The sequence below is a fragment of the Melanotaenia boesemani genome, chromosome 5 (assembly GCF_017639745.1).
Source record: "Melanotaenia boesemani isolate fMelBoe1 chromosome 5, fMelBoe1.pri, whole genome shotgun sequence".
NCBI classification, from domain to species: Eukaryota; Metazoa; Chordata; class Actinopteri; order Atheriniformes; family Melanotaeniidae; genus Melanotaenia; species Melanotaenia boesemani.
In genome coordinates, this window is record NC_055686.1 from 12,104,952 (window position 1) to 12,129,077 (window position 24,126).

Genomic DNA, 24,126 nt, shown 5'->3' on the forward strand with positions numbered 1-24,126 from the left:
TTTTAAAGAAGCACATTTTTATTTCCATTTTTAGGTTTTAAAATAAAGAAAAACATAAAACCTTTATTAAAAGACGATAGACAGACTTTATTCTAAGGGATGTAGATATTAGTGGAAAAATTAAAAAGTAAAGTAAAATAAAAAAAATTTTTAAAAAGAGTCCCTGGTTTCCAACCAAATGACAGGAACGATAGATTTAAAAAATATATATATATTTTAGCCATGTATTCAGAGGCATTGTGGAAGGTCCAGGGAGCCACTTGCCTCTCTGGAGCTGCAGGTTGAACACCCCTGATGAAGTGTTTGAAAACCAAAATTTACTACATTTTTTATATAGCTGTAGGCCTTCTTTTAAAGGAAAGAGACATTTTGAGCGTAACAATGTGATTAATCGCAATTAATTGCAACATGTCATGCGATTAATATACATATATATATATATATATATATATATATATATATATATATATGTATACACACACACACACAAACACACATATATATTTGTATGTGTATCTCAGCAGGGATTATGCTGGGCTCACACCAAACGATTTTCACGGTCGCAGACGAAAAACGGAAGTCCTTAGGAAATCTTAGGAGTTTTGCTGAAACACAGCGCGCTCCCGTCATCTCGGTCGTTAGGTGTGAGCTGGTAATCTTCGCTGTTTAACGTCAATCTTTTTCTAGTCTTGGATCTGCGACAATTTCTAACATGTTAGGTATTATCGCAAGTCGCAGTGACGAAACATGATCAACAACCAATAGATGAGCTCTGACAAAGGCAGAAACAGGAATCCTGACATTCAGACCACCGGCAAAAACGGACAGGGAAAAAGAAAAAAATAGACAAGCAAGAAGCGGTGACGAAACGTCGTCGGTGGACCGTCCAGAAAGAGGAGCGGGTGGTTATTAGAAGTAAATGTCTGCTGTGGATCATTTATGTGTTACAGTATAATGATCTAACAAATAAGAGAATTTTAACTCATTCATCCCTCATGGAGATGCAAAGCCACACTTAATAATGATGATGTGTAATTCCCTCCTGGAGGGAAACTCTCCCCTTGCTTGCTTTACTTTTTGCAGATCAGCCCTGTTCCATATCAACTGTCCAACATGTCACAAAAAATGCTAAAAGAATCTAGTTGCAGTCTTGTAATTTGTGACCCTATAGATTCACAGTCTTTGTCAAATCTCAGTCAGAGACTAGGCTGAGACTTAAGACTCTAAACATTGGTCTTTAGATGTCTTGTCTTGTGCAAATCTTTTAAAAGTCTTCTGGTGTAAGCCCAGCCTTAGTTGCATGCTCATAATCAATCAAACACCAAGTGTGGTTGTTATTTCCACTCTTCCACTGCTCCCAAGGCGTAGTCTTATGTTTGATGGGAGGCCTTGTCTCACCAGTTCCCCTTTAAGCTGCACAAAGAGAAAAACAAAAGTGCAGTTATATGTGTATAAGTGAATTTTTAAAGTAAATATTTAAATACATAGATACTGGGAAAATTACACAAAAAGAAAGAATGTTGGTTTTTGATAGATCCCTCATAAATCGGTCCAAGCATCACTATTTGGCCAACTCCAAACAGTTGCAGAAGAGGAAACAACCTCAGTTTAGATAATTGTTATTGTTACTCTTTGTAGTACAGGAAGAAACTGACTTGTGTAAGTATGGCATCACTGTTGTTTTTCAATGACAGTGTAGTCGAGATCCTCACGGTGATAGAAAAAACAGCAACTGCAACACAGTGAATTTACTTTACAATGCAAGCCAGAATAGTTCACATTACAAGTCCTATTACATGATTCTTTTCCTGATGATGATGTGGTCTACACAGCATAACTTCAAGTACCATTGGTCTAAGTTGGTTAAATGAAAACACCCATATGTAGATTGAATTATGGAAAACGTTTCCTTTTATCATACTTACATGGGCCAGAGGCAGGTGTTGTAATTAGTGTAGTATTACATGGGGTCATGGTTGTAGCCTGCATGGTTGTTGTAGTTGGTGCAGCTGTAGTTGTCATGTTTGTAGGCAGTTCAGTTGTTGTAGTCAATGTAGCTGTAGTTGCTGTGGTTGTATCCTGCATGGTTGTTGTATTCAGTGTAGCTGTAGTTGTTGTGGTTGTAGGGTGTGTGACTGTTGCAGTCATTGCTGCTGGGGTTGTGGTTGTAGGTTGTGTGGTTGTTGTATTCGGTGCAGGTGTAGTTCTCATGGTTATAAGCTGTGTAGTTGTTGTAGTCAGTCCAGCTGTAGTTGTTGGGGTTGTAGGCTGTGTGGTTGCTGTAGTTGTTGCGGCTATAGTTGCCGTTGTTGTAGGCTGTGTGGTTGTTGTAGTCAGTGCACCTGTAGTTGTCACAGTTGTGAACTGTGTTGTTGTTGTTGATGGCGCAGCTGTAGTTTCTGTGGTTGTAGGTTGTGGGGTTGTTGTAGTCAATGCAGATGCAGTTGTCATGGTTGTAGGCTGTGTGGTTGTTGTAGTCTGTGCACCTGTAGTTGCTATGGTTGTAGGCTGCGTGGTTGTTGTAGCCAGTTCAGCTGTAGTTGCCATGGTTGTAGACTGTGTGGTTGTTGTAGTCAGAGCATCTGTAGATACTGTGGTTGTAGGCAGCGTGGTTGTTGTAGACAGTGTAGCTGTAGATGTGGTTGTAGGCTGTGTGGTTGTTGAAGCCAGTACAGCTGTAGTTGTCATGGTTGTAGACTGTGTGGTTGTTGTAGATGGTGCAGCTGTAGTTTCTGTGGTTGTAGGTTGTGGGGTTGTTGTAGTCAGTGCACCTGTAGTTGTCACAGTTGTGTACTGTGTGGTTGTTGTAGATGGTGCAGCTATAGTTTCTGTGGTTGTAGGTTGTGGGGTTGTTGTAGTTAATGCAGATGTAGTTGTCATGGTTGTAGCCTGTGTGGTTGTTGTAGTTGGTGCATCTGTAGTTGCTGTGGTTGTAGGCTGCGTGGTTGTTGTAGTCAGTGCAGCTGTATTTGTTATGATTGTAGACTGTGTGGTTGTTGTAGACAGTAAAGGTGCAATTGCTGTTGTTGTGGGCTGTGGGGTTGTTGTAGTCGGTTCAGCTGTATTTGTAATCGTTGTAGACTGTGTGGTTGTTGTAGTCGGTTCAGCTGTAGTTGTCATGGTTGTAGGCTGTGTGGTTGTTGTAGTCAGTGCAGCTGTAGTTGTCATGGTTGTAGACTGTGTGGTTGTTGTTGACAGTAAAGGTGTAGTTGCTGTTGTAGACTGTGTGGTTGTTGTAGACAGTGCAGGTGTAGTTACCATGGTTGTTGGCTGTTCGGTTGTCGTGGTCAGTGCATCTGTAGTTGTCATAGTTGTAAGTTGTGTAGTTGTTGTAGTCTGAGAAGCTGTAGTCGTGGTTGTAGGCTGAGTGGTTGTTGTAGTTGGTGCATCTGTAGTTGCTGTGGTTGTAGGCTGCGTGGTTGTTGTAGCCAGTTCAGCTGTAGTTGCCATGGTTGTAGACTGTGTGGTTGTTGTAGTCGGTTCAGCTGTAGTTGTCATGGTTGTAGACTGTGTGGTTGTTGTAGTCGGTTCAGCTGTAGTTATCATGGTTGTAGGCTGTGTGGTTGTTGTAGTCAGTACAGCTGTAGTTGTCATGGTTGTAGGCTGTGTGGTTGCTGTAGACAGTAAAGGTGTAGTTGCTGTTGTAGGCTGTGTGGTTGTTGTAGTCGGTTCAGCTGTAGTTGTTATGGTTGTAGACTGTGTGGTTGTTGTAGTCAGTTCAGCTGTAGTTGTCATGGTTGTAGGCTGTGTGGTTGTTGTAGTCAGTTCAGCTGTAGTTGTTATGGTTGTAGACTGTGTGGTTGTTGTAGTCGGTTCAGCTGTAGTTGTCATGGTTGTAGGCTGTGTGGTTGTTGTAGTCTGAGAAGCTGTAGTCGTGGTTGTAGGCTGTGTGGTTGTTGTAGCCAGAGCAGGGGTAGTTGCCGTGGTTGTAGGCTGTATAGTTGTTGTAGTCGGTGCAGCTGTAGTTGTCATGGTTGTAGGCTGTGTGGTTGTTGTAGACAGTGCAGGTGTAGTTGCTGTGGTTGTAAGCTGTGTGGTTGTTGTAGTCAGTGCAGCTGTAGTTGTCATGGTTGTAGACTGTGTGGTTGTTGTAGACAGTGCAGGTGTAGTTGCCATGGTTGTAAGCTGTGTGGTTGTTGTAATCAGTGCAGTTGTAGTTGTCAATGTTGTAGGCTGTTCAGTTGTTGGAATCAATGATGTGATTCTCACAGAAGGTGTTGTAGTTATTGATAGGCCTGTGGACAGAAGTAACCATAAAGAACAGATCCCACAGGAACACCAACAATCCAGCAAAAGATGAGGAAGGAGAAAGATTTCTACTCACTGTTTTTGACTGTCACAATGACACATCGAAGCTCAGAGTGATACAGAGCGCCACCAGATGTACTGCTGAAGTAATTCAATACAGCATCTAAATTACCGACATTTATTAAGAAATTTCTTTTAAAAAAATTTTAAAAAATCTTTTCAAGCATACCTGTTTGTTTTTCACACTCTTTAATTTCAATTCTCAAAAATTATTACCCTCAGCTGATTCTATTTTTGTGTAAAGGAGTCTAAATTTTCAGGTTGGAATACGGGACCTTTCTCTACTTTTGCTCCTTAATACAAATCTAAAACTAATCTGTTAAATACAACTTGTGCTTTTGTGATAACCATTCCCTGTTGTGGGGATGCAGAAAAGTAAGAAAATAGATTATTTTTTAACAAAACTTTTCAGTTAAAAACATTTAATAATTTTAAACATTTAAGATTAGCCTCACATATCCAACAGCTTTATTGTGTTATGCTGCCCTTTAGCTTCTAATGGAGAAACGACCCATAGGGTAACGGTAACTGAGTTACTTCATTTAAAGAGTAATGCATTATACTAAGGCTACTCAATTTGGTCCTGTGAAGACCAGAATCCAGCAGGTGTTCAATGTATTCCTGTTTCAACACACCTGAATCAAATAAAGTGGATCTATCACCCTATCAGGTTCTGCACAATGACTCATTAATTTGACTCAGGTGTGAGTATTAGTTACTGACAAAAGTAACAGCATTACAGTAAACAGTTACTACCCTTTTAATACTGCTTATGTTACATTTGACAACCAACCCAGAAGAGGATGTGACAACCATTCCGAAAACAAGATTTTTTTGGTTACAGTTAAGCTACCTAGCATATTCTGTAGTCTAGCAATTAGCATACTTTTAAATGGTAAAAAGATCCTTTTTTTCTAAAAGACTTAGAAAAGGATCACAGAAAAAGTTTTGATGTGAGAAAACACCTCTCACTTCAGTGTCAAGTGTCAAACTACTGACCGTGTAGCCAATCTGTGAACACTACTTTGGAAATTTTAGCAGCAAATATTTAGCAGTGATGATTTAGCAGCATGTGATAACCAACCTTGTTCTTCCCAAAACTTTTCACATAAATACTTTTTTCCCCCTCTGTAATGTAAAAAGACACTTATTTTGACAACTCTTCTATCATTATTGGGTCAAGCTGATATGTCATTTAGACTTTTTTCAGCTGTAAATCTCAAAGCCTGTAATACCACAAGATTTTTCACCAGTGTTTGTGCTCAGTATTGTGAGCAAACTAAAGCTGAAGTTGGGTGGCCCTCCCTATCTGTAATGTATAAGAGACATGAAGCTTGTTTTACTCCTTAATGTCATAAATAAAATAACATTTTCACTAAATACTGTCAGACTTCATGACTGTCAGATATACACCATCTATTAAGATATTTTGCTATTAATCAACCTTGTACTGTGCAAATGTGTTCTTTTCTTTTTAATACAAGGTATTTCTACACTTTCCAATATTGTGACCTTTCTGGAACATGATACTGACTTTGCACTAACGACGAAACAGATGGGATGGCTTTCTCCATCTTCTTGATCCGATGGCGTCCAATTTAGGGTAAACTGCCGTGAGCCTGTTGAATTCTGGATTACGTTGTATGGCCCACTGAACAGCAGTTCAGAGATCCTTTTACAAAGAAAAAATAAAACAAACAAAAATGTTAGTTTAAGTAATCCTATATTTAGAAAATTTCCCCCCATTGGAACAATTTTCCTTTCCTTGATTGCACAATTCAAATGCTCATGACTCATAACTTTGAAACTTTGCTTCCGTCTTGGCAGATTTAACAGGATGCTTTTAATATATTCACTTATCTGTTCATCTGTGGGATGTTTTGCAGCTAGCTGATGGATTGGTTTTTTTTTTGTTGTAGTAGTTTACCCAGCTTTTAATATAAATTGTGTAAGAGTTTAGCTAACATTGTCGTGTCTTGACAAACCTGGTTTGTCTATTTTTGTTGTTGTTTTGCATAACAATCTTTGTTATTTTAACATTTAGAATATCAAGTGTTTTACTCACGTGGAGTTAGCAGCCTCTGCTCTGATGGTTATTTCTAGTGCCTGATTAACAAAGGTGAACAGCTGAGCTCTGTTGGCTGGAGTTGGAGATAGAAACTTGGGCAGAAAGTCTCCCTCTGTGCAGGATGGTACAGAAGGATCCACTGGAGCAACATAAAAGCAACACAATGGGATAATTTATTTGTTTATTTGTATCAAGGATTCCCATAGTCTTCCTGGGGTCCACTTATAAAGCAACAATACAATAAATTAGCTTCAAACAAATTAGTAGTGACAATTTTACACCCACAACTCAAAATCCCCATCCCACCCCATTTTCCTTTTCACTCCACACATAAAAGAAAAGTAAAAGTACCATAATAATTATAAAAATTACCAACAGGAAATTTACTTCTTTGTAGTTACAAACCAAGGCAATCAAAATATGTGATTGTACCTATCAAAACAAATTGAATGGGTATCTTGCTGATTGCGTCGTTGGTAGTTTTCACCACCAATGAACCATTGGTTTGTGTCAGGCTGATGGTCTGACTGGGAAAGTCCTCCATCACCAGCTGCACAGCATACGGACCTTCATTGCTGCTGTTAGTGGGGCTGAATGACAGCGTACAAGACTGCATAGGAAATAAAAGAGAGGTAAGGTTAAACTGACCAAAGTACTTTCTAACACATGATAAATGTTTATGTTTATATGTTTTTAAGTTCCTTACTTCCGATGGAGATCATTTTAACCTTATATTCAACTACACATAGCACAATGACAATGACTTAAAACTGAGAAATGTCTGATTTTCAACTGTATTTCTTCATTTTGAGTTCAAGGACCACTTTTAAAAACTTTAGAAAAGTTACGCTAAAGAGAAAAAAATATATGTATCTCATAGTGGACGATTTCCTATGTGACATGAGAAACAGTTGTTACTTACAGGTGAGAGGCTGAGGACAGACGGTGGTGTGCAGGGGTTACACTCTGACAATGCATCACTTCCATATCTGCATGTGACCGCATCTCCATCTGGGTCAAATGCCAATAAGTTCAAATCTCTTTGACAGTTTGAAGGAACTCTGAAAGAAAGAAAAATAAATAAATAAACCCCTTTCATGGAACCAAGCAAGAAAATTAAATTCCTGTGGTTCAACAGATGCGTCAGGTGAAACTCATGAAGGAAGTAGAAATTCTGAGTAACTTGGCTGGCCTGTTTATCAAAGTGTAGCAGTAGGAAAATTTCATTCCCTTCTCTGCTTAAATTTAGCCCTTGAATTACATGAGAAGCCAGGCAATAATTTAAGCTGGCCAGTTTCTATAATCAGATTTTTGCTGCTACAAACTCAGTGTGTTTTCAGTCTTGAGTCTCCATCTACCAGGGCCGCTGCTTGCCCTGCGGGTGCCCTGAGCTCATTTCAGCTGAAAGCTCATTTCATACTGGGAAAAGCTATTAAAAAATGATAAAATAAAAAGAAGTCCCCAAAAGCCACATCTCTGACTCTTCAGGTCTTAGTTAGCATGTTAATTGTTAAATCTCTGACACAACAATTAGAAAAAACCTGAACAAGTATGATTTGTTTTGAAGCATTGCCCAGAGAAGGCCTCTTCTTTCTTAAAAGACCATAGCATCACAGCCTAAATTAGCAAAGATGCAACAGAACCAGAAGACTTCTGAAACAATGTCCTCTGGACAGATGAGAGCTTAATGTTTTTCAGCTGCTCTAAAAAGTTCTAAAGACGTAGCCTACTGACACCAACATGTAGCACAAGTAATAGAAAAATAATAGACACAAACAGAGAGCAGGTTTACCTCACAGCTGGCATGATGGTGGTCTGCGGTGATGTGTTGGCTTTGCCGGTGTCTGATCGGTTTCTAAGTTCAACACTAGTCACAGCTTTCCAACTTGCAATGCCATTTTTAATGTTGTTAATCCAAGCGCCACCATCCAATCTGCAAAGGAAATACATTCTCTTTAGGTGCAAGTCAGACAGTATTTATTACATGTGGATAAATTGTCGGGAGATGAAAGAACAGCAAAGCTGAGCACTTGCTATTTTGTTTTTGTTATTTCTTCTCAAATAATTTTACTTTAAAATACAATTACAAAATACCCAGAAATGATTTGTACTGTTGAGTTAAACTCACACAAGCTGAAATGGAGCGTTGCTGGGAACCAGCCGAGTCATGACTCCCTCCCTCTGACACCAGTCTTCGCTGCTCGCCTGATCCACTATTTTTAATGCGACGGTCTGACTTCCACAGTTTCCAGTGCAATCCCACGTATCTTCATCTGTACATGAGCGGAAGCTGAGCTTATAGCGAACTGTCACCTGCACATGTAAAGTGAAGTGGTGTTAAGTATAATCAAAATGCAAAAGGCAGAAACAATTTGTAACAAAGAATTTATACGTTGACTGATCCATCAGCAAGAGTGTCCTTCGGGTAGTAGGTCATCATAGTGCCATAAAAATGACAAGCTTGTGTGCTGCTGATGAGCAGCAGCAGCAGCAGTACAGACGGCAGCATAGTGAATGTCTCTGATTATCTGTGCATAGGCTGTAAAGTAACAGACACAAGTATGTATTCTTCCTGTGACAGCCTCTTTCCACTCCCTTTTTGCTGTTTTCCATCTATTGCACATAGATCATTCAGTGTGCATTTTGGCAAAAGACCAGGAAATAACCTGGTATGAGGAAATATCGAATAGGTGAAAAGTCAGAGATGGCAAAAGCTAATGTGCAGTTAAAGCAGATTTTTAAAACCAACCCCCATGACAAGTTCTATATGAACTGTTAAATCAACTTTAAAATAAAATGTATTTCTTTATTTACTTTTTTATGGGACATAGTCTTCTGCTTGTCTTTGGTCTGCTTGTATCAGTCTGTTGTTTGTGGTCCCTGGAGATGGAACTATGTTGTTGTCTTTTTGTGCATCTGTGTGTCCTAGTGATTTTTACAACATAGCTTGTAAGATTACTGGGACACACAAACCCCTCCACCATGATCAGGTGGCAGCTCGGAGAGGGGAAAAAAGGTTTTATTACAAAAAGTGACATCTTAAACAGATATGCAGCATCTGTAAGGTCTCTGAGCCAATTGTACAGAATCCCACCGACGATCCATTTCAGTGGCCTTATATAGGTTGACAAAGAGTCTTTCTAAAATGACATCTGGAACCAGTTATGAGACTTGCATATTTCATTTTCAATTTTTCTTTCAAAGTTTATCTCAGACATGTTCTTTCTTTTACAATATTTACAATACTTTCATCTTGACATTTTATGTATGAAAAGGAGGCAGAAGTATAAACTTATATAGCCCTACCCCATTTCTATAATACACTGTAACACTGTGACACATATGAAGACACATGATACTGTATCCTATAGCGTTCATTGATTTTACCAAGCTCATGGGATACTGTCTATTCTAAAGGTTGCTGTGTTAGCTGGATCTATGTAATACTTACGGGAAAAGGCCCTTATGTCTAGTAAATCTAAATGTGATTACACTAATTACATGATTCAAAGTGGCCAGTGTGTGTAAAGATGAAAGTCTGGACTAATTTTTCCAGGTCCTGCTGAGACATCAAATCTTTTATCCTTGATATATTATTAAGGTGATAGTAGGCTGACTTACCTTAATGTGTTTTTCAAAGTTTAGGTCTGAGTTCATCAGTACACTCCGATCTCTGGCCTGGTTGATGGTTTTTAGGTGTATTGACTGAAGCTCTGTGGTGACCTTTAATTGTTTCTCTTTGGCTCCAAAGACCATCACCTCAGTTTTGTTTTTGTTTAACTGAAGAAAGTTTAGACACATCCAGTCATTAATTTCCTCAATGCATTTACCAAGAGCCTGTACAGGGCCTTGGTCTCCTGGTGACATTGTAATATATATCTGCTTATCATCTGCATAGCTATGGTAACTAATTTTGTTGTTCTTTATGACCTGTGCCAGTAGGAGCTGTAGACTACATCTGTAGGCTAGTGTAGATGTTAAACAACAAACAAGTTTCCCCAGGATGGAACCTTGGGGAAATCCACATGTAATTTTTGTCTCAAGTTTCTCTTTATACATGTCATAATGAACCTGTAGATTTCTTTTTCTTCATCTGCACTTGGCTTTCTGACACTTACTTTTTTCATTTTTTACCATTGTGGAATTTTTTTCTATGGAGACCTTTTCCTTCCAGAGACAACCTTCACCTTAACTGGAGCAATAGCATCCATAATATTGAACATTTTGACATAAAAACTAATTACAAGCTCATTGACTGAACCCCCTGGCAGGGCAGGTGTTAAAGTGAAGACCTGGTTTAACATTCCACTCATGTTTTCAGTTATACACCATTTTGTGATCACCTCCATTGACACATTTGTGTGGAACAGGAATTGTACTCTCAAAGAAAACACAGTAATGATAAGAGAGGCTCACATCACACAGTAACCTTGGAGAAGTCCAAACACTTAGAAATCAGTAAATCTAGAATGTGTTCTTTAATGTATGTGGGCTCTGTTATATGCTGAGTCAGGCCAAAGTTGTCAAGACTGTTACCCAGATCTTTAGTCGCTTTGTCCTGAGGGTTGTCTACATGGATGTTAAAATCACCAACAATAATTACACAGTCAAAATCTACACAAATTTTAGCCAGTAGTTCAGTAAAACATTAAAATATGCTGCACAGTGTATGGTGGGCATATATATATATATAGCCTATATATATATATATATATATATATATATATATATATATATATATATATTTATATATAAAGAGAGAGAGAGAGAGAGAGAGAGGCGCCGGTCTACCTCCACACCTTAATCCAGTGCTACACTCCCTCTCGACAGTTACGCTCTGCCAGCAAAAAATGCCTGGTACTCCCACCACAATGTGGCGCAAAATCAGTAGCTAGACTCTTTTCCTCTGTTGTCCCCCGGTGGAACGACCTACCAAACTCCGTCCTATATGCAAAGTCCTTTTCCACTTTTAAAAGCAAGCTAAAGACTCAGTTGTTCAAGGAGCATTTCCACACTTAGCTTAACTCTTCTACTCAACAGAATGAGTTAAAAAGATTTGTCCAGCTCTTTGGCACAAACAAGTACTGAATAAGCTGTGTGCACTTATGCCCACGAGGATGTTGTTTGATGCATTTGTGATCTTGTATTTAAACAAAAAGTTTTACAAAAAACATATGAAAAACTAAAAGAAAAACATTATGCAATGCCTCCAGCACTACATGACAGCACCTGGGTCCAACTGGACTCACAGCAGTCTGACTATCACTTAATTATGATGCCCCTTCTTGTTTGGATTCTTGCTTGTGTTGTTCTTACTCTCAAATGTAAATCGATTTGGATAAAAGCCTCTGCTAAATGACTGTAGAATAGAATAGAATAGAATAGAATAGAATAGAATAGATACTGACCTGTGTAAGAATGGCATCACTGTTATTTTCCACCGATGGAGGCGAGCGCTTGGTGGCCGGGCCTTTGCCCATGGGGCTCGGTCAGCCCGAAAAGGGTGACATGGGCCCCCCCATCCTGTAGGCTCACCACCTGCAGGAGGGGCCACAGGGGTCATGTGCAGTGTGAGCTGGGCGGCTACCGAAGGCGGGGACCCTGGCGGTCTGATCCTCGGCTGCAGAAGCTAGCTCTAGGGACGTGGAATGTCACATCTCTGGCGGGGAGGGAGCCTGAGCTGGTGCGCACGGTTGAGCAGTTCCAGCTAGATATAGTTGGACTTACCTCAACACACGGCTTGGGCTCTGGAGCCACTGTCCTTGAAAAGGGCTGGACCAGCTTCCATTCTGGAGTTGCTCTGAGCAGGATTAGGATTAGGGTTGTATGGCCCGCTGAACAGCAGTTCAGAGATCCTTTTACAGAGAGGAAAAAAAAAACAAAAAAAAAACAAAAGAGTTATTTAAGTAATCTTATGCTTAGGGAATTTCCCCCCAATGGAACAATTTCCCTTTGCTTGATTGCACAATTCAAATGCTCATGACTCATATCTTTGAAACTTTGCTTCCGTCTTGGCAGTTTTAACAGGATGCTTTTAATATATTCACTTATCTGTTCATCTGTGGGTTGTTTTACAACTTGGCAGTGACAGCTGATGGAGTGGGGTTCTTTTTTTTCTTTGTTATTGTAGGTTACCCAGCTTTAAATAAATAGATTGTGCAAGAGTTTAGCTAACATTGTCCTCTCTTGACAAACCTGTTTAATCTTTTTTGTTGTTGTTGTTGTTTTGCATAATAATCTTTGTTACTTTAACATTTAAACTATCAAGTGTTTTACTCACGTGGAGTTAGCAGCCTCTGCTCTGATGGTTATTTCCAGTGCCTGATTAACAATGATGACCAGCTGGGCCCTGGTGGCTGGAGTTGGAGATAGAAACTTGGGCAGAAAGTCTCCCTCTGTGCAGGATGGTACAGAAGGAGCCACTGGAGCAACAAAAAAGTAACACAATGACAATAGTTTATTTGTATCAAGGATCCCCATTAGCTAGTCTTCCTGGGGTCCACTTATAAAGCAACAATACGAGAAATTACCTTCAAACAAATTGGTAGTGATACAATTTTACACCCATAACTCAAGAACGCCAGCCCACCCCTTTTTCCTTTTCACACCAAAAGATAAGTGAAAATACCATAATAATTATAAAAATTACCAATAGGAAATTTACTTTTTTAGCAGCTCAAAATATGGGATTATACCTATCCAAACAAATTCAATGTGTATCTTGCTGATTGTGTCGTTGGTAGTTTTGAAGGAACTCTGAAAGAAAGAAAATTAAAAAAATAAACCCCTTTCATGGAACCGAGCCAGAAAATTAAATTCCTGTGGTTCAATAGATGCGTCAAGTGATAGTTTAAATGTTAAAGTAACAAAGATCAATATGCAAAACAACAACAAAAACAGACTAAACAGGATTGTCAAGAGAGGACAATGTTAGCTAAACTCTTGTACAATCTATTTATTTAAAGCTGGGTAACCTACAATAACAAAGAAAAAAAAGAACCCCACTCCATCAGCTGTCACTGCCAAGTTGCAAAACAACCCACAGATGAACAGATAAGTGAATATATTAAAAGCATCCTGTTAAAACTGCCAAGACGGAAGCAAAGTTTCAACGTTATGGGTGTACTATTTTGTTTTTTGTTTTTGTTTTTTTTTGTTTGTTTGTTTGTTTTCTCTGTAAAAGGATCATTGAACTGCTGTTCAGTGGGCCATACAACATAATCCAGAATTCAACAGGCTCAGGGCAGTTTACCCTAAATTGGACTCCATCGGATCAAGAAGATGGAGAAAGCCATCCCATCTGTTTCGTCGTCCAGGTGTGCCAGGGGTAACGAGACTACTTGTGTGAGTGTGGGAGCCTGTGAGAAATATATCTTCTGTAAACTCTGCTGTCTTCCCTGTGATGTCTGTTTTGACTTTGCTTGAGCCAGTCATCTCACTTTCTTCATCTTCACTGCTAATCACCTGTCTCACAGCCCAATGCTTTGCCATGATCTTTGACTGTCAGGATTCTATGGGTCATTTATTCTATGGGGGAGACCCTTCTTTGACATGAGGATGTTTTTACTTCCTCGATTTTTAATCCCAGTCAGATCTTCAGTCACACAAACATCACTGACCATCATAACACATAATTCATAAATACATGTAAATAACCTATGTAGAACACGTGGTGTCTGAGAAGGGCATTGCCACAGGCCCAGCCAAAGTTGAAGCTGTAGCTAAGTGGAAGCAGCCCACCGATCTTCCATCTTTACAATCCTTTTTGGGTTTCTGTAGGTACTACCGTCACTTCATAAAAAATTATTCCATCATAGTCCGGCCACTCACTGAGTTGTGCAAGGGTTATCCACCAACCCAGAAGGAATTTAAATCTGCCAAAACACCGGAGACGATTTATTACAAGGTTCATGAGTCTTTTGGAGACAGGTGAAATGACTCTTGTACTGAAGCTTGGTTGTCCCCTGACAATTTTAAAGCTCTGTGCAAACAACTCACCTGTGAAGGGTCTTCAGAAGGGAGTGTCAGCTATACAGAATCCTTGGGTATTTCCCCCTAAGGCCATTCCAGAGTACTATGCTTTTCCTACTCGCCTAGACCTGGGATGCTTAGTCCAGCTAAACAAAGCTGATCTTACCATAGCCCAAGACCAAGACCCAGTTAAGAAGTCACTCTGTGGTGAACAGATCTTTCGATCCGACGGGTGTACGGACTTGGAAGCTGTTTTGTTGCACAAGGAAGCGAAAAGGTTAGTGATGATGGATGGACTGCTTTACAGAAAGGTAAAGAGACACACGGACACAGAAATACATCAGCTTGTCTTACCCAAAGAGCATGTTCCCATGGTAATCAGATCACTTCATGACAAATTGGGCCACCTTGGGGTGGAAAAGACAATTTAGCTGATTCGGGATAGATTTTACTGGCCTAAGATGGGAAAAGAGGTTGAGCAGTATGTAAAGACCTGTGGGAGATGTATCACCCACAAAGCCCTGCCACAGAAAGCAGCACCATTAAACCAGATTACCAGCAAGGGCCCGTTGGATCTGGTGTGCATCGATTTTTTGTCCCTCGAGCAAGATTCTCAAGGGTATGCTAATATTCTTGTTGTGACAGATCGTTTTACCAGATATGCTCAGGCATTCCCAGCCAAAGACCAGGGAGCCTCCACAGTTGCTAAGATCCTCTGTGAGCGGTACTTTGTGCATTATGGACTGCCTGCACGAATTCACTCCGACCAGGGTCGTGATTTTGAAAGTAAGCTAATCAGTGATCTTCTGAAAATGTTAGGGATCCGTAAGTCAAGAACGTCTCCTTACCATCCCCAAGGAGATCCTCAACCTGAGAGATTTAACCGCACACTACTGTCAATGCTAGGTACTCTAGATCCAAAGCAGAGGCAGAAGTGGAGTCAAAACATCAGCCAGTTAGTGCATGCCTACAGCTGCACTGAAAATAAGGCCACGGGTTATTCTCCCTACCTGCTGATGTTTGGGAGGGAAGCTCGTCTGCCTGTAGATGTTTGTTTTGGAGTGACTGAGGATTGTGCTCAGTATGCAACATACCACCAGTATGTTGGTAAACTTAGAGGTGACCTAAAACAGGCCTACCAGTTAGCTACAGGGAAAAATCATCAAAGGAACAAAAAAGCACATGACAAGAATGTCAGAGAAGATGTTCTGGAGGAAGGAGATCGAGTCCTAATGAGAAATTTTGGCATGACTGGTAGACACAAGCTAAAAGAGAAATGGAGGACAGTTCCATATGTTGTTAAAGAAAAGCTGCATTAAAATACAACTAAACATCCCAACAACATCGTCTAAATGTTAATATAACACAGGCAGTAAAGCACATAACGCAAACTGAGAGGATAACAAGATGTTTAATTCCTGCTGAATATGGATTTCCCATGAGCCTTTGCACACTTGCTACTGTGGATCTGTGAATCCGTATAAAGTCCATGTCATTAGGATACTAAAGCTCTGTTAGATTTAATTATAGGACTTTGAGAGTAAAGAACTCAAAGTAGATGACTTCAGAACACAGGATGTCAGACATATTTAAGTTTGAGAAGAGCTCTTGTTCCCAAGATGCAATGTACAAATTAAAAATATAAGTAAAACTACTGTGCAAAATTAAAACGGAAAATTCCGTCCAATGTTTAAGCTACATGTGGCCCTATTTTTACACACTTTTCTAAGAGTGCAGTGTTTCTGAGTGTATTATGTGGTGACCTGGATTTTTACTTACATAATAGTGACTTACACAGTCTTCAAATTTGCATAGGCTAGCAAACGTGTTCTTCCTTAACTGGGATGGGTAGTTCACTTACATTCCACAGTTACAAGAGAGGCCTCGGGCAGCTGCAATGGTATCCCAAAGCATACCTGAGAAATTGGTTAGGATATGCAAATTTTGTGTAAGTTATTTTTATGTCAGAAGAAAAACAGGTCACCATGTAACACAGTCGAAAATGCTGCACTCTTATACAAGTCCATAAAAATATGACCAAATGTAGCTTAAAATTTTGAAGGAATTTTACGTGTTACCTTTTTACAGTAATTTTATTGTTTTGTTTTGGGGGTTTTTTTGTTTTGTTTTTTTTTTTTCGAACATTGCATGTCGGGAACAAAAACTCTTCTCAAATTTAAACGTGTCAGATGTCCTGCGTTCCGGAGTCATCTAAGATTAGTTTTCTACTCTCAAAGTTTTATAATTAATTTACTATGGGGTGGCAGATTGTTGATGACTGCGACCAGTTGTTAACGGCTGGTTCACATCTGCCTTCCAGCAATGGAAAGTGGTAACAAGTTTAAGCTCTCTTTCTGGAGACATGCTCTCGGCTTGTTGCTTAGAGGGCGCGTAGAGGGTTATAACAACTGAAATTAACTCAACCATGAACTAGTTCATAACTGAAATGACGAACTATGAATGTCCATCCATCCATTTTCTAGCACTTATCCGGGGTTGGGTCATGTGGGCAGCTGCCTAAGCAGGGAAGTACAGACCTCCTTCTCCCCGGCCACATTTGCCATTTTGTCTACGGGGGTTCCTTGAGGCATTCCCAGGCCAGCTAAGAGATGTAGTCCTTTCAGCGTGACCTGGGTTTTCCCCGGGCTCTCCTCCTAATAGAATGTCCCCGGAACACCTCACCAATTCAGGATGCATCCTTACCAAATGCCCGAGCCACCTCATCTGGCTCATCTCGGTGCGGAGGAGCAGCAGCTCTACTCTGAGCCCCTCCAGGATCAACAAGCTTCTCACCCTATCTCTAAAGGAGAGCCCGGCCACCCTGCTGAGAAAATCATTTTGGCCGCTTATATTCGCAATCTCGTTCTTTGGGTCACTACCCACAGCACGGTCAAACTCCTTCCCACAAAGTCCACAAAGCACATGTAGACTGATTGATTGAACTATGAAATTGATTGCTTGCTTAGAACAAGCACTTAGAAGAACACAGACCTGTTCATTTTTATCTTTTTTATTTTTATTATTAGGGAAATGCTTGATACATTCAGCACAGAGTGGCCTCCTCACTGAAACTTTGTAATAAAATTATTACAATATGGGAGTTAAATGAAATGGTTCTCCAAGATACTTTAGGCTAGATACAGTCTGTATGAACACTAGGGTGAATGACTGTGCTTTGAGCCACCTGTTTGTTGAAGCAGATGGGAAACTATCATGCAGTCAGTCAGTTGTACCCAATGAACTGCTCAGAAGATGCCAAAACAACAAAATGTTGTAGTTCAAGTCCTGTCAACTTTATAACTTCTTTTCTCTGGAATCTTCTCTGCCTTCAGGGTGTCTCATGTAAGACTGGAATGAAGCTCTAGGTGTCAATGTAAATTTGAAAAAACATCATAAAATGATGCTGAAAACTGCCTTTAATGACTGTTCAAACCTGCTTACTATCTTACATACCAAGCAGTTATAGCACACACCAGCTAAGTAATTTTTATTGGGATTATCATTAAAAAAGAAAATCAAAGATTAGATTTTAATAGTCAAGACTCTGTTTGTGTCACTTAGTCAGCAATTAATAATAACAGGACTTTTCATCCAGAAGGGCCCAAACTTATGCAAGTTGTTGTAGTTTAAATCAGATCAACGTGAGAGTAAATCAGAAATTTTTCAACTGCTTTATTACTAAAGCAACTTATTTTACACAATCATTCAACTTAGTGATCATAGAGGTTTTATCTAGCTAAAAGAAGATTTGGAAACACTTTTCAGATAAAACTCAATTACCAACAAATTCCTTTAATCTCTGTCCACTTGAATGAGCTGTAAACTCTGTCATTTGTTCATCCTACACTTACTGTAACATAACATAAACCAAAGCATCAGAATTCACACAAAATACAGCTTAAAAACTAAAAGTACTCATATTTTATTACTTCCCTGATCATGTTTTCACCCTGAGAAGCCATCTTTTTAAAAAGTGACTTTTAGACTTTTACCATTAAATCCCCTCATGACTCCAGACTGTGAATCACTACATCTTAGTATTAACTCAGTAATAATGGATTATTATCATCTTCGTGCCTAAAACATGTTCAGCTTCAACAACCTGAGAAAACTAATGACTCTTTGGTTGAAGACCTTCCCGCATGTGGATGTCTGCAGCCTGTGATCAGATATTTCTCGTTGGAAGGCCACAAAGCAAACAAAGTTGTTACAGCTACTTTAATTATTTTCTAGGAGGTCTAGAAATGACTCCAGGCATGCTGGGAAACGTAGTGATGCAGGATACAATAGTCGTACCTGATTATACTTCAAGTTTATGGAGTCGCAATAAACCATAGATTATAGAAAACTGGTCAAATGAAAACCTTCATATTTCCCATCACCATGCTACCACTAAAACAGAGAAAAGATGAGCTGTAGAATCGGTCAGAGACAACAGTGTGGTCCCATCTTCACATCACGTCCACTAAAGCAGCAGCTAATTCCAGCTGTGGAACTTAAAGCTTCATCACAGCAGCTGGAACTAAGCTCATCCTTCCACACATCCAAGCTCTGCATCTGGACCACACATATGTCAGGGATCATCACAAAGGTCGGCAGCCTGTCAGTCAGTCCATGTCACCATGGAAACCACCTGGGAAGAAAATCAGGTGAAAATGAGACAAATCTATCTTCTGTAAACCCTGCTACCCTGTCTATCATACCTGTTTTGGCTTGTTTAAGCTAATCATCTCATGCGTCTTCATCTTGCCTGCTAGTCAGCTCACCCCATGGATTTGCCCTGAGCTTTGACTGTCAGGATTCTAAGGGTCATTCATTTTGTAAAGGAGTCCTTTCTTTGAGATTGGGAAGTTTTTAGTTTTTAACTTCCTAATTTTTTTTTTTCCAGTCAGAGCTTTAGCCACACAAACATTACTGACCATCATCACACATAATTCATATATACAGGTGTTTATATATGTGAGGGTCATCTACTACAGTCTTACCTAATTAATCCAAGCCATGCTGACAAAGGCTGAAGCTCCACGTTCATATCTGACAGATCTGCGTCTTCTTTTAGCTCCACCAGAACAATCCTAGAAGTTAAAGAATAAAGAGATGAAGTTCAGACTTTAGAAGAGCAAAATATAAACTGAAAAGCTCTGATTTAAGATTATGAGTATAAACATTTAAATGATTTTACATTTTATCAGGCTTTAATAACTAAGTAACAGGAATAGTTCAGTCTCATATAACCAGTATTAAACAGTCATAGTGAGTGAAGCTCCCAGTGAGGCGTACCGGGATGCAGCTGTTCCCCTCTCTGACACACAGCTTCAGTTTGCAGTGCAGGTAGACGTCAGTAGAGCTCCCAGTGAACTTGAACATGTTAAAGGAGAAGAAGCTGGAGGTTCCATCTCCGTTTCTCTCCACCACCACTGTCTGATCAACAGCATTTGCACAGCTGCTCACAAACAAGAACAAACTCTCTCAGCCTCCAATAACATCAATCAGAAATTACATCATGAATGAATCCCAGTGAGCAGCAGCCATTTATCAGTGTGTCTCACCTATTCTTGATCAGATCATGTTTGGGAGTGCTGGAGGACGATTCCTGGCCTGTTGCCCAGCAGGAGTCCGTCACCACGGCGATCAAGCCTGCATTCAACCCTGTGGTGTCCAGCTCCACCCAGATCTTCTGGTTGAGCACCACATCACTGTTGGAATCCAAAGCTTGTGTTCGGTCGCCATTGGTGTAGGCCTTCATGGTTACAGTGTAATTCCACCCTCCAGATGTGATGTGTTGGACCACAGAGCTGCAAACAACACAGATAAACACACTTCAGCTGCTCTGACTCACAAACCAGCTGACAAGTTTCACATCATAGTTAAAGTGGAACTACCAGCCAGAACACACCTGTCTTTGATCGTTAAGGACATAGTCTTGATTTCTGGCTGAATATGGATGCAGAAAAAGTCGATGTAGAACTGATCATGACGAGTGATGATGGCAGAAGTAGTGTTCTGGTCTACGATGGTGTTCTTGTAGGTGATTTGGCTGTCATTGGCCTGCAGAGTCAAACATTCAGATGTAACTGAATAAGCTCCTTTAACATGCTGCATGATGTTGACTGGAGCTCGACAGATAAACAACATAAAGCAACAAAAGATACTAAAGAGGAGCTGAAGAAGCTCAGCAGAAAAATTGGAGGGCATGTATTAGCTAGCAGAGATTAAAAAGGTTGAGGAGAGGACCCACCTTGATCACTGCACCACAGGTGTTGCTGTTGTTGAAGCTGAAAGTTACCATGTGGCTCTGCTGGTCCATCTCACCCTTACAGCTCTCATCATTGAGGTGTAAGAGAGAGTAGTCAATGTTTTTTTCCTCCAAGAGACAACCCACCAGACTGACTGATGCAGAGTTCTGTGTGCAGACCGTTGGATCACCTGAAATTGACAAAAATGATAAAAAGATACAGTAAAATGTTTTCCTTCAAACATTTAGTCCTGCTATGTTGCTGTCACAGCTGTCGTACCCAGAGAATTTAAATCTTTGTAACTGGAGGCAAAAACAGCTCTACAGAGGCAGACTTTGTCACCGCTGGACTTCATGCCACAGAACTCATGATCACTGCAGATCTTGTCGGGACAAAAGACCTCAGGGGAAGCTGCAGAAAAACACATTGGTTAATAATTTTAAAATGCGAGCAAAAAGAAGTAGAAGTGAATTTAGATAAAGTGGCTCAGGTCTTACAGCACTCAGCCTCAGACCACCAGCCCTCCAGCGTGACGTTGCTCAGGCTGCAGGCTCTGGCGTAGGCCCACAAGAACTGACACCTGAGACCGTCCACTGCAGGATATTTGCACAAAGTCTCATTGCAGGCGGTTATGTAGGGAGCTGGATCCACCTCCGTGTTACAGGAGGAGAAGGGCGCCTCCTTTAGGATGTTACAGCTGTTCCACACATGGACAGAGAGAACATGAGATCAGCTTAACTGATAAGTTCCTTTATGTTTATCTTCCATCTATGAATATGTCATGTGACATGACCCATGTGATTCAATATGTCATTTAAATCAGAGTATAACAGCAGCAGATGTTTCCTGCTGTTTGGATGAATCTGCTCACCGTTCAGTCATCACGTTGCAGTCGATCGTACTGTCTGCAGCTTCAGAGTACACAGTGTCACAGCTGCAGGAGACAAACATATTCAGGACTGCTGCTCTGTTCTGGCTGCTTCATACAGCACATGTTTTATTTCTGGAACTCATTCATCAAGCTGCAGCACAGTAAAAGTCAGAGTAGGAGTTACCTAGAGGAGCTGTACTCAGAGGACTTTGAACTCGAAAAACTGTTGGAGCTTCCACACAGACCATTCAGAGATGATCCAACAGGTACTGAAATGTTTCAGGGCAGAAAAGGAGTCACAAAACCATCAATGTTTAAACCAGGCAGCTCACTAAAGAATAGAATACAGTTAACTGATCTCCATGACCACAATGGCACTTCTGTACCTTCTATGTGGATCTGTGCTGTGTTGCCATCAAAGAACAGAGAAGCAGAGCGTCCCCATGTTGACACCTGGGCATGGACTCCAGTTTGGTCCTTGGAGAGCTTGACACCATGAACCTCCTGGACCGAGCTGTTGAGGGTCAGCGGTGAGTTGCCCATCTGAGTCACAGTGGAAAGAAAAGATGGGGGAAACACAGATTTAAACATGTCCAGCACACACATCAACATAATTTCCTCACTTCATCAAACTGTTTCTAATGTCTCTGAGAGAAAAGATGAGAGCCTCCACCAGACTGTAGGGAGGATTTTAGATGTAACTACTCTGACTCATGGGCTGAAATTTAGGCAGCTTACCAGAACTCTGCCACCTTGTCCCAGGACAATGTCACTGCCACCCAGTTGCAGAGTCACACTGTCCACAAAGCTCACATCTTTACGACGCCGTTCACGGAAGTTGGCCAGAAACTGATAGGGAAAATCCCACGAATCCAACACCAGAGTGTAGGAACACCGACCTTCTGCAGAGGCAACACCTTTGTGAATGTCGATGACAGCTGGACCGGTCACAGTGCAGGTTTGGTTCATCAAGCAGCTGAGGGAGACAGAGACGAACATCATTAGTTGCTGCTGAGGGCTGCAGCCACCAGGGGGCGCTCCTTAGTTACAGACATTACACTGAGGACACCTGAGCACCTCACTGCAAAAAAACCTGCTGATCACAAAGTTTGTCAGCTGCATTAAACTGGGATTATCTGTAGCTGCAGATAAACAGCAGCAGGAAACTGTTATTATTTCATTAGTATCTGATTTATAAAGTAACTTAATCAAAGTGAGAAGTCTTTATCTGACTGATATCATCCTCTTAGTTTACTGATCAGGGCTGTGCATGCAGAATTACTGCTGAGGTACACCCAACACTTCCTGTACTAAGCAGGGATGGACTGGCCATCCCTGCATAATGACATAATGCATCCCCCATGTAGTTTCCTGTTTTTAAGTCCACCTACCTGCCCAGGGACCACATATGAAATTAGCTATTGGCTATACTCTTGCAATTAAATTAATATGCTTGGTCCCTATTCTTAAAAAGATAAATAAATACAAGTTGTTGTTTCAGCTTCCACATTAATTTTTCTCTTTACATTTAAACACGCAGGTGAACTTAGTTCCCACCTTTAAGTTACTTCTTAACTTAAACGTCTTTCCTATTTTTTTTTTTTTTTTTTTAGTAATTATAAAGTGAAGTTGTTTACGTGCCATGACCGTCACAACGTTCGCCATCTTTACATTGTGGAGAGATGGTGACAGATCTGTTGAGACTGCATATGACATCGGTGCAGATTTCCCAATTATAATTATATAGACCATCAACAAGATAGCCTCTACCTGAAAAGCAAAGGATTTTAATTAGTTTATAAACTCAAAGATCACTTTATTACTCACCTGCTGACACAAAGTAAACAACAATATTCAAATAATACTTGTAGACAGTGATTTACTGACCGAAGGCCCTGCATCCACTGATGTCAGTATAACCTTCTGAATGTCCTTCCCAGACCTGTGCCCCCGTCGTACCACTGCCTTCAACATAAGCACCAACGTCCTGGACAGAAAGAAACACCATCAATGTTTGCACAACAGAGACAGAAGTTTCAACTTGTAATTCATTCCATCATCCTGAAAGGCTCGAACTGTTCACACACCTGCAGAAACACACTCTTACCTTATAAAAAGGGCCAGACGTAAAGATGTAATGTAACCCCAGAGCTGTTTGATTTCCAAACCTCACAAGATGCACTGTAAGCTGTAATGAGAGAAAAGATTCAGTCATTAAGTCTGATCTGAAAGATTTTTAGAACCGTTGAAGTAACAGAAAATCTTCTTTTTATTTTCTGTTTTTGTGGGTTCTTTCATCTGTTTACTGAAAATAGAGAATACTTGTTCACCAAGATTTAAGTTTTTTCATTGAATATCACTCACTGATGTCCCGTTATGAATCATGCCAAATGTGATTAAACAATCCATTGAGTTTGTAATTGTTCTTGTTGATCCCTTGACGGCATTTTCCATGGATGATGTTTCTTCCATAGAAAAGGTAGCAGAACTGCTATCGGGTGCTGGTCCAAGAAGACAGTCATATGGGGTTGAAGGGTTGTAAAAGCTGTTGAAACAGATCACAAAGTCGCTGCTGTAGAAGCTCACCTGTCAAATATAAAACACACAAATCAAACAACATAAACAACTTTCCCAAAGTCTCCTGCACAGCTAAATCTTTAAATATGTTTTCA

At 40.3% G+C, this 24,126-nt stretch overlaps 2 protein-coding genes across 2 annotated transcripts; both read right to left on the minus strand.

Annotated features, from left to right (window-relative positions):
* Positions 1 to 1,097: 1,097 nt before the first annotated feature.
* On the minus strand, positions 1,098 to 8,817 carry LOC121639235 (mucin-5AC-like). Its single transcript, XM_041984392.1, has 11 exons — positions 8,769 to 8,817; positions 8,505 to 8,689; positions 8,169 to 8,309; positions 7,299 to 7,437; positions 6,809 to 6,986; positions 6,374 to 6,515; positions 5,843 to 5,980; positions 4,325 to 4,389; positions 1,926 to 4,235; positions 1,656 to 1,732; positions 1,098 to 1,413 (listed from the first exon to the last, which is right to left on the minus strand). The coding sequence occupies exons 1-11, from the start codon at positions 8,814 to 8,816 to the stop codon at positions 1,315 to 1,317; spliced, it is 3,522 nt and encodes a 1,173-aa protein (XP_041840326.1). The 5' UTR covers position 8,817; the 3' UTR covers positions 1,098 to 1,314.
* Positions 8,818 to 19,332: 10,515 nt separating this feature from the next.
* Positions 19,333 to 22,453, minus strand: LOC121639250 (uromodulin-like). The gene is made up of 11 exons (XM_041984410.1): positions 22,193 to 22,453; positions 21,841 to 21,997; positions 21,639 to 21,723; positions 21,455 to 21,517; positions 21,081 to 21,280; positions 20,863 to 20,994; positions 20,586 to 20,773; positions 20,244 to 20,395; positions 19,897 to 20,142; positions 19,628 to 19,790; positions 19,333 to 19,422 (listed from the first exon to the last, which is right to left on the minus strand). The coding sequence occupies exons 1-11, from the start codon at positions 22,451 to 22,453 to the stop codon at positions 19,333 to 19,335; spliced, it is 1,737 nt and encodes a 578-aa protein (XP_041840344.1).
* Positions 22,454 to 24,126: the final 1,673 nt, after the last annotated feature.